The sequence below is a fragment of the Sander lucioperca genome, chromosome 10, assembly GCF_008315115.2.
Source record: "Sander lucioperca isolate FBNREF2018 chromosome 10, SLUC_FBN_1.2, whole genome shotgun sequence".
Classification (NCBI taxonomy): domain Eukaryota; kingdom Metazoa; phylum Chordata; class Actinopteri; order Perciformes; family Percidae; genus Sander; species Sander lucioperca.
In genome coordinates this window covers 6,445,294-6,457,691 of record NC_050182.1, presented here as the reverse complement: position 1 = coordinate 6,457,691, position 12,398 = coordinate 6,445,294, and the positions used below count along the sequence as shown (strand labels likewise).

General features: G+C 46.4%; 2 protein-coding genes across 4 annotated transcripts in view; both read left to right on the top strand.

Moving 5' to 3' along the window:
* Positions 1–2,199, top strand: part of selenbp1 (selenium binding protein 1) — a 34,816-nt gene extending 32,617 nt beyond the window's left edge. The window contains exon 13 of the transcript XR_004106931.2: positions 2,181–2,199. The gene's annotated coding sequence lies outside the window, so the exon portion shown is untranslated. The remainder of the gene's footprint in view (positions 1–2,180) is intronic.
* The window catches only part of pi4kb (phosphatidylinositol 4-kinase, catalytic, beta), a 25,074-nt gene continuing 13,876 nt past the window's right edge, over positions 1,201–12,398 (top strand). The window contains exons 1-9 of one of the 3 annotated variants that reach the window (XM_036006093.1): positions 1,201–1,356; positions 2,632–3,466; positions 5,157–5,510; positions 6,593–6,637; positions 7,299–7,526; positions 7,921–8,142; positions 8,655–8,764; positions 11,175–11,279; positions 12,209–12,332. In XM_036006093.1, coding sequence (XP_035861986.1) covers positions 2,663–3,466; positions 5,157–5,510; positions 6,593–6,637; positions 7,299–7,526; positions 7,921–8,142; positions 8,655–8,764; positions 11,175–11,279; positions 12,209–12,332 — 1,992 coding nt within the window. In that variant the 5' untranslated portion in view covers positions 1,201–1,356; positions 2,632–2,662. Of the gene's footprint in view, positions 1,357–2,631; positions 3,467–5,156; positions 5,511–6,592; positions 6,638–7,298; positions 7,527–7,920; positions 8,149–8,654; positions 8,765–11,174; positions 11,280–12,208; positions 12,333–12,398 lie in introns of all 3 variants that reach the window. The other 2 variants (XM_031310640.2, XM_036006094.1) reach the window with 2 other exon arrangements.

Genomic DNA, 12,398 nt, shown 5'->3' with positions numbered 1-12,398 from the left:
ATATATATATATATATACATACATAATATATTAATCTCTAACAATCTATCTCTTGATGTAGAGAGGTGTGTGTGTCTGTGTGTGCGTGTGTGTGTGTGTGTCTATGTGTGTGTGTGTGTGTGTGTGTGTGTGTGTGTGTGTGTGTTAACATTTGTATTGTACCTGTTGATGTAGAGAGTTGTGTTTGCTTTCTTGTTAATAAAATAATAAAATAATCTGACTGTAATGGTTTGGTCTACATTAATAATTCTTCACGGTGGAAAAAAGGGTTAAAATAACATCATATAAAGCAAAAATAAAAAAGTCAGAAAAGTTGAAAAAAAACCAACAAAAACAGCTAGTTTAGTTCCGGTGTGCCAGTTTAGCTGGTGATCATGTTAACTGGTGATATCTGCATGAAATCAGTGAATATTCAACAAGGCCCTGCCCTGCGTTCTACTCTGCCTCCGCCCCTCGAGGGCCAGAGGCTCACGAGCAAGTGAGAGAAAATAATAGATATCTCTGAGGCAAAGATGAACCTACTTTAATGTTTCCAGGCTTGCAGTTTCCCATGTTAAATTGTGATATCACCAGTTAACATGGGCGTATATTTCTCTCATATGTTAACCTGTGTTAACTTAGACTAAAAGTCCAATATATAGATAGAAATCACAACATTATTTCAGTGGTGGGTAGTGTAGTGGTATAGATGACATAGAAGCTAGTCTGTCAACTTTTTTGTCCATGACATCCAAGGTTGGAATCCCAGCTAGATCTCTAGTGCGTTGTTACGTTTAATTTTTTCCGTTCATACAGTATGCGTCATATTTGTGTGGATAATGCTTAAACGGACATGTATTACACATAAACTGGTGATGTTTTCAGCGATATATATTATTTTGTCTCACTAGCAAACACTTCATGAAAACGTGAGCCTCTGGCCCTCGAGGGGCGGAGGCAGAGCAGAACTCAGGGCAGGGCCTTGTTGAATATTCACTGATTTCATGCAGATATCACCAGTTAACATGATCACCAGCTAAACTGGCACACCGGGGGCCTGTTTCACTAAACCAAGATAAGGGATTAAGCCGGGATTTATCAGTTATCCTGGATGTATATATTCTGCTTTTGTGAAACAGGCCCCGGCTCTCGGATGACATTTTTAAACTATGTTTGTATCTCTATAGTCTCAAAGAGATGTGGCTGCTCTCCGGTCCAGCAGGGGGCGGTACTGCTCTGGAAACAGGCAGGAAACCGGCAGCTGATAGAGTAGCGCCCCCCAGTGGAGGCCTGCTATTGTTGACATGACGATCAGAGAGAATCAATGGAGACAAACTGGACATAAAAGATCATTTAAAGCCACTAAACTGTCACCAGGTAAGACCGAGTCTCCCGGAAACACACACACGCACCGCGCCTCTTGATGTAACGGCGCTAACGTTAGCTTAGCGCTTAGCATTCAGCTTTAAAACAAGTTGAACGGAGTTAGCAACAGTTGGCCTGATTTATCCTGGCTAATGCTAATGCTAATGCTGCGGAGTGGATGGACAGAGCTCTGGTTTAGCTTGTAGCTAGTTAGCTTCTGTGTAGTGAGTTTAATCTCTTAGCTATCGAAGCGACAGGACGCTAACGGTGCTAACTTGTAGTTCGCTTATTACAGGCTAACTTCAAATGTTTTTTTTTTCAACCTGGACCCTATGGTTTCATGTTTTTGTGTCTAAGTGACTGTTGGGAACAACAATATTTTGAAATTGGGTCAGTACTAAACAAGAAACAAGCTGCATTGTAACGCTAACCCAAACCCACCAGACTCCATGTAAATAATCAGGACTTTTAGCGTGTATAGAGCCAGCATATCTCCACCATACTCCATGTAAATAATCACTACTTTTAGCGTGTATAGAGCCAGCATATCTCCACCAGACTCCATGTAAATAATCACTACTTTTAGCGTGTATAGAGCCAGCATATTTCCACCAGACTCCATGTAAATAGTCACTACTTTTAGCGTGTATAGAGCCAGCATATCTCCACCAGACTCCATGTAAATAATCACTACTTTTAGCGTGTATAGAGCCAGCATATTTCCACCAGACTCCATGTAAATAATCACTACTTTTAGCGTGTATAGAGCCAGCATATCTCCACCAGACTCCATGTAAATAATCAGGACTTTTAGCGTGTATAGAGCCAGCATATTTCCACCAGACTCCATGTAAATAATCAGGACTTTTATCATCGTAAAACACCCTTCATTCAAAGTGGACAGAAACTAAATAAAACTATCAAAAGCCGTCTTGGTTCATCTTTCCACTGTTCCAACAATCACCACTCTGGTTTGGTTGAAATAAACCCTTAATTCACCCATTTACATGTGGAGATATGCTGGCTCTATACACGCTAAAAGTCCTGATTATTTACATGGAGTCTGGTGGAGATATGCTGACTCTATACAAGCTAAAAGTCTGTTTCATGTTAAACTAAAAGGATCTTACTCTTTAACTAAAAGGTCTATCTCTGTAGGGATCCATCCCATAATGTTGTCAGACACTTATTTGTGTGTGTGTCTGTTTCTCTTTGTGTGTGTGTGTGTGTGTGTGTGTGTGTGTGTGTGTGTGTGTGTGTGTGTGTCTATGTGTGTGTGTGTTTCAGTGGAGGAGGGCGGAGCTTCTCAGCGGTCCTGATGGAGGACACGGATCCGGATCTTTCCCCCGCCCCCTCTGATCAGAGCAGCCCCTCCTCCCCCTCGCCGTCCCTGTCCCTCCCCTCCACGCCCTCGTCCTCCGGCGGCGGCCCGCAGGCCGTCACCCCCCCTCTGGGCGTGATCAGCGAGGGCGTGGGCGAGCTCAGCCTGGTGATCGACGCCGCGGTGGCCCAGCGGGCGTGTCAGGAGGTTCTGCAGAATGTCAAGCTAAATCAGCTAGACGCTGATGTCACAGCGCTGCACAACGGGCCCGACGAGGAGCCTGACGCCACTGCTGTAGCACCCGCTGCTGCCACTGGCACCCTCGCTGCTTCCACTGGTGTCCCCGCTGCCACTGGCACCCCCGTTGCTGCCACTGGCACCCCCGTTGCTGCCACTGGCGCCCTCGCTGCTGCCACTGGCGCCCCCGCTGCCACTGGCGCCCTCGCTGCTGCCACTGGCGTCCACGCTCCGCCTGTTGGAGCCCCCGCCGCTCTAAAAGCGCTGAAGATGGACCCCGACCCCGAGGGCCCGGCACCCGGCTCGGTGAAGAGCGCCCGGCGGCGACAGAGACACAATCCCTCCAAGCAGTCGTGGCTGCTGCGCCTGTTCGAGTCCAAGCTGTTTGACGTCTCCATGGCGATCTCCTACCTGCACAACTCCAAGGAGCCCGGCGTGCAGGCCTACATCGGGAACCGGCTCTTCAGCTTCGGCCACGAGGAGGTGGACTTCTACCTGCCGCAGCTGCTCAACATGTACATCCACATGGACGAGGACGTGGGAGACGCCATCAAGCCCTACGTGGTGAGAACACAGCCTCTCTACGCCCATTTATTACTAGCTCACTATCTCACTAACTAACTCACTATCTCACTAACTAACTCACTATCTCACTATCTCACTAACTCACTATCTCACTAACTAACTCACTAACTCACTATCTCACTAACTAACTCACTATCTCACTAACTCACTAACTAACTCACTATCTCACTATCTCACTAACTCACTATCTCACTAACTATCTCACTATCTCACTAACTCACTATCTCACTAACTCACTAACTCACTATCTCACTAACTCACTAACTCACTATCTCACCATCTCACTATCTCACCATCTCACTATCTCACTAACTAACTCACTATCTCACTATCTCACTAGCTCACTATCTCACTAACTAACTCACTATCTCACTATCTCACCATCTCACTATCTCACCATCTCACTATCTCACTAACTAACTCACTATCTCACTATCTCACTATCTCACTATCTCACTAACTATCTCACTATCTCACTATCTCACTAACTCACTATCTCACTAACTCACTATCTCACTAACTCACTATCTCACTAACTAACTCACTATCTCACTATCTCACTATCTCACTAACTCACTATCTCACTAACTAACTCACTATCTCACTATCTCACTAACTCACTATCTCACTAACTAACTCACTATCTCACTATCTCACTATCTCACTAACTATCTCACTATCTCACCATCTCACTATCTCACTATCTCACTAACTAACTCACTATCTCACTAACTCACTATCTCACTATCTCACTAACTCACTATCTCACTAACTCACTATCTCACCATCTCACTATCTCACCATCTCACTATCTCACTAACTAACTCACTATCTCACTATCTCACTATCTCACTAACTCACTATCTCACTAACTCACTATCTCACTATCTCACTAACTCACTATCTCACTAACTAACTCACTATCTCACTATCTCACTATCTCACTAACTAACTCACTATCTCACTATCTCACTATCTCACTAACTCACTCTCACTAACTAACTCACTATCTCACTAACTCACTAACTAACTCACTATCTCACTATCTCACTATCTCACTAACTCACTATCTCACTAACTAACTCACTATCTCACTAACTCACTAACTCACTAACTAACTCACTATCTCACTATCTCACTAACTCACTATCTCACTAACTCACTATCTCACTATCTCACTAACTCACTATCTCACCATCTCACTAACTAACTCACTATCTCACTATCTCACTAACTATCTCACTATCTCACTAACTCACTATCTCACTATCTCACTAACTATCTCACTATCTCACTATCTCACTAACTCACTATCTCACTATCTCACTAACTCACTATCTCACTAACTCACTATCTCACCATCTCACTAACTATCTCACCATCTCACTATCTCACTAACTAACTCACTATCTCACTATCTCACTAACTAACTCACTAGCTCACTAACTATTAGAACTATTATTGTTTCTTCCCGACATTTTGCTGGTTTACCGCTGCAGTATCTTTCCTCCTGTTTTACCCTGTTTAACCTGTGTGTGTGTATCTGTGTGTCTGTGTGTGTGTGTGTGTGTGTGTGTGTGTATGTCTGTGTGTTTGTGTGTGTGTGTGTGTATGTATCTGTGTGTGTGTGTGTGTGTGTGTTTTGTGTGTGTGTATGTGTTGTGTTCAGGTACACCGCTGCAGACAGAGCATCTCCTTCAGTCTACAGTGCGCCTGGCTGCTGGGAGCGTACTCGTCCGACATGCACATCTCCACGCAGCGACACTCTCGAGGCACCAAACTGAGGAAGCTCATCCTGTCCGACGAGCTCAAACCTGCGGGGCCGCGGGCTCGCAGAGACCCTCTGACTCTGACGCCTTTCTGCCCCGTGGCGTCTGCCCCCGGCGCCGCAGGAGAGCACGGCCTGTCGCCGTCCAAACGTACACATCAGCGCTCCAAGTCGGATGCCACGGTCAGCATCAGCCTGAGCAGCAACCTCAAGAGAACGGCGAGCAACCCCAAGGTGGAGAGCAGCCAGGATGAGGTAACTACGCACTCAGGATTAGCCTTCAAAACTTTATTGGTAATCAGTAAACCACAACAAGGTGGAGAGCAGTGTCTAAGTGACTGATGTGAACAAAAATGTTTAAAATTGGTCCAGTATTGAGTGAGAACGCTGTAACCAGCAGCTGTGAACCGGGCTGCTAACACCATCGCCAAACCCACTAGACTCCATGTAAATAATCACTACTTTTAGCGTGTATAGAGCCAGCATATTTCCACCAGACTCCATGTAAATAATCACTACTTTTAGCCTGTATAGAGCCAGCATATTTCCACCAGACTCCATGTAAATAATCACTACTTTTAGCCTGTATAGAGCCAGCATATTTCCACCAGACTCCATGTAAATACTCACTACTTTTAGCGTGTATAGAGCCAGCATATTTCCACCAGACTCCATGTAAATAATCAGGACTTTTAGCGTGTATAGAGCCAGCATATCGCCACCAGACTCCATGTAAATAATCAGTACTTTTAGCGTGTATAGAGCCAGCATATTTCCACCAGACTCCATGTAAATAATCAGGACTTTTAGCGTGTATACAGCCAGCATATCTCCACCAGACTCCATGTAAATAATCAGTACTTTTAGCGTGTATAGAGCCAGTATATTTCCACCAGACTCCATGTAAATAATCAGGACTTTTAGCGTGTATAGAGCCAGCATATCTCCACATGTAAATGGGTGAATTAAGGGTTTATTTCAACCAAACCAGAGTGGTGATTGTTGGAACAGTGGAAAGATGAACCAAGACGGCTTTTGGTAGTTTGATTTAGTTTCTGTCCACTTTGAATGAAGTGTGTTTTACGATGATAAAAGTCCTGATTATTTACATGGAGTCTGGTGGGTTTGGTGATGGTGATTTCGGGGCTGTTTCATGTCAAACTAAAAGGATCTTACTCTTTAACTAAAAGGTCTATCTCTGTAGGGATCCTTTCCATAATGTTGTCAGACACTTAGAATAATAATCTGAGTCTGTCAGCAGCAACAACAGAACTTTTAGTGAATGAATGAATGAATGAAAGAAAGATGTAACGGTGAAACCCTCTGACCTTCTGTAGGACAGCAGCTGCAGCTCAGACAGTCTGGAGTTTCAGACTCGTCCCGTAAGTTGATCTGTTCTCCCTCCAGGGTGCATTGTGGGAAATGAAGTCTGTGTTGGAGGCTGTGGGTTCTGGTTCTGCACTAATTGTTTGTGTTTTGGGTTGGATCCAGTCAGCTGTTGGATGTTGTGGGTGGACCAATCAGGACGTCATGTTTCCTCTCTCTGATTCACTCTTTCACTCATTCACTCTGGGGCTTTTATCATGCTAACAGGTCTCTCTCTCTCCCCCTGTCTCACTCTCTCTGTATGTCTGTCTCTCTCTCTCCCTGTCTGTTCTCTCTCTCTCTCTCTCCCTGTCTCACTCCCCCTTTCTCTCTCTCTCTGTGCCTCTCTCTCTCCCTGTCTGTCTCTCTCCCCCTTTCTGTCTCTCTCTCTGTCTCTCTCTCCCTGTCTGTCTCTCTCTCCGTCTCACTCTCTCTCTCCCCCTGTCTCTCCCTGTCTCACTCTCCCTCCCTCCCTGTCTCTCTCTCTCTCTCTCTCTCTCTGTCTCTCTCTCCCTCCCTGTCTCTCTCTCTCTCTCCCTGTCTCTCTCTCTCTCTCTCTCCCTGTCTCTCTCTCTCTCCCTGTCTCTCTGTCTCTCTCTCCCTGTCTCACTGTCTCTCCCTGTCTCACTCCCTCTCCCTGCCTGTCCTTACCTGTCTCCCTCCCTGTCTGTCTGTCAGCCGGTGCGTCTGGCCCCTCAGAGGGAGTTTATAAAGTCTCTGCTGGGCATCGGGAAGCGTCTGGCGACCCTGCCGACCAAGGAGCAGAAGACCCAGCGTCTGATCTCAGAGCTGTCGCTGCTCAACCACAAGCTGCCGGCCCGCGTCTGGCTGCCCACGGCCGCCTTCGACCACCACGTGGTCAGGGTCCCGCACACACAGGCCGTGGTGCTGAACTCCAAGGACAAGGTCAGAGACACACAGAGACACACACACACAGAGACACACACACACAGAGACACACACACACAGACACACACACACACACACACACACACAGAGACACACAAACAGAGACACACACACACAGAGAGACACACACACACACACACACACACACACACACACACACACACACACACACACACACACACAGAGAGACACAGAGAGACACACACACACACAGGCCGTGGTGCTGAACTCCAAAGACAAGGTCAGAGACGCACCAGTGTCTGTGTGTCTCTCTGTGTGTGTGTCTGTGTGTGTGTCTGTGTGTCTGTGTGTGTGTGTGTGTGTGTGTGTGTGTGTATAAGATGTGTAGTTACTACATCCCCCATGTGACCCCTGTTGACCCCTCCCTCAGGCTCCGTACCTGATCTACGTCGAGGTTCTGGAGTGCGAGAACTTCGAGACGTCCAGCGTCCCGATCCGGATCCCTGAGAACCGGATCAGGAGCACCCGTTCGGTGGAGAACCTGCCGGACTGCGGCATGACCGCGGACCAGAGGGCCGGCAGCTTGTCCACGGTCCCAAACTACGACAACGACGACGAGGCCTGGTCCGTGGACGACATCGGAGAGCTGCAGGTGGAGGTGAGAGACAGAACTAGAGGAACACACACACACAGAGAGAGACAAACACACACACACACACACACACACACACACACACACACACACAGAGACAAACACACACACACACACACACACACACACACACAGAGAGAGACAAACACACACACACACACACACACACACACACACAGAGAGAGACACACACAGACACACACACACACACAGAGAGACACACACAGAGAGAGACAGACACACACACACACACACACACACACACACACACACACACACACACACACACACACACACACACACACACTCTTTAACTAAAAGGTCTATCTCTGTAGGGATCCATCCCATAATGTTGTCAGACACTTAGAATAATAATCTGAGTCTGTCAGCAGCAACAACAGAACTTTTAGTGACTCTAACTGATTAATACTGTCTCTCTGCCTGCCTGCCTGTCTCTCTGTCTCTCTCTCTGTCTGCCTGTCTGTCTGTCTGTCTGTCTGTCTCTCTCTCAGCTCCCAGAGATCCACACCAACAGCTGTGATAACATCAGTCAGTTCTCAGTGGACAGCATCACCAGTCTGGAGAGCAAAGAGCCGGTGTTCATCGCTGCCGGAGACATCAGGTAAACAGGTCCTGGTTCTGGACCTGGTCCTGGTCCTGGTTCTGGTTCTGGTTCTGGTTCTGGTTCTGGTTCTGGACCTGGTCCTGGTTCTGGTTCTGGTTCTGGTTCTGGTGGAACATTTGCACCCTGCAAAAGAATACTCCACATACAATATTGGCCGGGTTGGCTCAGTGGGTAGAGCAGGCGCACATAAACAACACATAGAGGTCTCTGCCTCGACGCAGAGGTCCAGGGTTAGAGCACTTTGACGCTTTTTTGGGACATTTGTCTCACTTTTTTTTTTTTTTTAAAGCGGTGATAGAATGATTATTTAGGGTATCTCACCCTGTTCCTAAAGGTCTCCTAATAGGGAACATTGGTCGGGCTGGTCTATGGTCCTTAACTACCCTGTGAATATGGCTCTATTTGGAACAAGAGCTTTTCTTCCAAATATGGTCTGCTCATGAATATTTAGATGAGCTGCGTGCTGATTGGTTGAGGAACCCCATAGAAACACACTGGAGACGAGACAGCAGGTCTCATATTTCAGACACTGCAAAGTTATACATTGTTTGTCTGCTATTTCGTTATTAAATTCACTTCTGAGACTTTTTTATGTGAGAAATCAACTATATAAAGCTCAAATATGGGCCGTTTTACGATAATTGATGGCTAATTGCAAATTTGGTAAGACGTGTCGGACTTTAGGAGCTCCACACAGTCTGACGAGAAAGCGGCAACCTCCATACCCAGTGAAAGTCACCAGTTCTTGGTTACTGGACTACCGCGGCTCGGGGCCCCGTGGAGCTCCGGAGCTGGCTGGTTGCCAGCTGCCGGCATAACTAGAGTAGCTATATTTACAGTTTGAATTTCGTCACGCCACTTATATAACATCTACCCCAAGGTCTTATAAAGCTAACAATGGTGTCCAATTTCAATTTAATGCATTTTTGTGAACATTAGGGATTTCGTTAGCTGCTACTGTCCCTTCAATCCGATGAATCGCGGTTAGCTGCAGGCCCTGGAGCTCCATCAGGGCCTCGGCATTTTGTAGTCCAGTAACCGGTGACTTTGCGCGGGTATGGAGCGCCGCGGGCTTCCCTTCGTGACGGAGATCCAGCTAGCTCACAGCGAGCCGGAGTCTATGAAGTAGGACACGCCGGACAGCGAGGCAGCACCGGCCGCTGTCACGTAGCCTGCTGAGCTCCTGCTGAACTGCCACACACAGTCGGACAAAATTTGCAATTAGCCATCAATTTTCATGAAACAGCCCATATTTGACCTCTACATAGTTGATTTCTCGCATTAAAAAAAGTCTCAGAAGTGAATTTAGTAATTAAATAGCGGACCTCTGGAGATCTGCATGACCTAGCTAGATTCAGAAGACTAACCGTGGATTTCCACAGGATGTGGAACATCTGTGGACCGGCTCCGCTGCTGAACGGCTGCGTGCTCCGCCGTCCGTCAATACCCACCAGGTCCGGATTTGTTGCGTAACGGCTGCAGCCAGCCGACCACGAGATCTCGCGAATTCACGTATGTTCGTGTGATGTAACAGGATGTAGTTTCTATAAACAGAACCACAAAACCAACACCAGTTAGTTTCCATCCAGAGGAGTAGAGGGGAAACTACTCTGAGCTGTGTTTTCAAGGTGTAGTGGAGGAAATATGACCTGCCGTGAGCACGCTGGATTTTATTTTGAAAAGTATCCGGATGTTTTATTTTGTTTCTGTGCTCGACTTCCTGTCCCGCACTATCTGAATTGTGCTGAATTGCTGCGGAGCTCTCCGTCGTCCGTCAAAAATAGAAGCTCTGCGTATCAGCTCCGGAGGGCTGGGACTGACGGAGCTGGGACGGAGTCGGGACGCAGACGTTCTGCAGTCTGTGGAAATACACACATTGACTTTAATGGAAACCTAATGACTCCGTCGACGTTCCGGAGACGTTCCGCATCCAGTGGAAATTGCCGGTAAGCTGACCTCAGGTCAGTGGTGGAGCCTATTAGTTAGTTCATGACCTAGCTAGATTCAGAAGACTAGCTGACCTCAGGTCAGTGGTGGAGCCTAGATGCTAATGTTGGGGCGTGACAAAGACTAGGATTTGGGATGCTGACGTCAACTTTTAGCTTTGTTCAGATTCGTCCGTTTTCAGCGGCAGTTTCAAAATGTGAGATTAGCAGAGTAAAGGGGTATCAATGGGATGTTGAGCTTCTCTGTATGTCCTAGTTACCCTCCAAACTGTCGTTATTACACTATGACAAGGTAACATCGGTTTAGCTTTCTATCACCCCTTTAAAGTCTTTATTTGTTTCAGCATTTTTGTAATTTTTTGTCAACTTTTCGTCACAATTTGACGTTTTTTTGTTGCCATTTTGTCGTTATGTTTCGGTGAAGTTCCCCTGAATGATTCTGGGATGTTTCCGTGTTTCAGGCGGCGTCTGTCGGAGCAGCTGGCCCAGGCCCCCACCACGTTTAAACGGGACCCTGAGGACCCGTCGGCCGTGGCCCTGAAGGAGCCCTGGGAGGAGAAGGTCCGGTGAGTGACCATATAACCCCCCCACAGTCCTCTAGGTCCTCACTTTGATATTAATGTAGAAAGACTTTCTTGTAAAGGCAGACTATGCAACTTGTCCAGCTTGGCTCCCCCTACAGGCTGTCTCAGGGAGCTGCAGCTCGCTGCTTACAAAAGACATCGCAACTTCTGTTGCAATAGTTTTACAAAAGTAGCCGCAAAATCAGGCATTTTGGGGCCGCAACAATCTCATCACACACAGAGACAGACACACACACACACACACACACACACACACACACACACACACACAGAGACAGACACACACACACACACACACACACACACACACACACACACACACACACAGAGACCGACACACAGACAAACACACACACACACACACACACACACACACACACACACACACACAGAGAGACACACAAACAGAGACAGACACACACACACACACACACACACACACACACAGACACACACACACACACACACACACACACACACACACAGAGACAGACACACACAGACACACACACAGAGACAGACAGACACACACACACACACACACAGAGACAGACAGACACACACACACACACACACACACAGAGACAGACACACACACACACACACACACACACACATACATATATTTATATATATTCTGACTGTATGTTTCTAACTGTAGTATGTGTATATATATATATATATATACACTACAGTTAGAAACTGTATATAAATATATATATATATGTATATATATATATATATATATATATATATATATATATATATATATATATATATATATATATATATATATATATATATATGTATATAAATATATATATATATATATATATATATAATATATATATATATATATATATATATATATATATATTCTGACTGTATGATATGTGTGTGTTTCCGTGCAGGAGGATCCGAGAAGGCTCTCCGTACGGTCACCTCCCCCACTGGCGGCTGCTGTCTGTGATCGTTAAATGTGGAGACGACCTGAGACAGGAGCTGCTGGCCTTCCAGGTGCTGCAGCAGCTCAAGGTAACGTCCTCTCAGCTAACCCTAATCACAGTCACACCAGTCCTCTCAGCTAACCCTAATCACAGT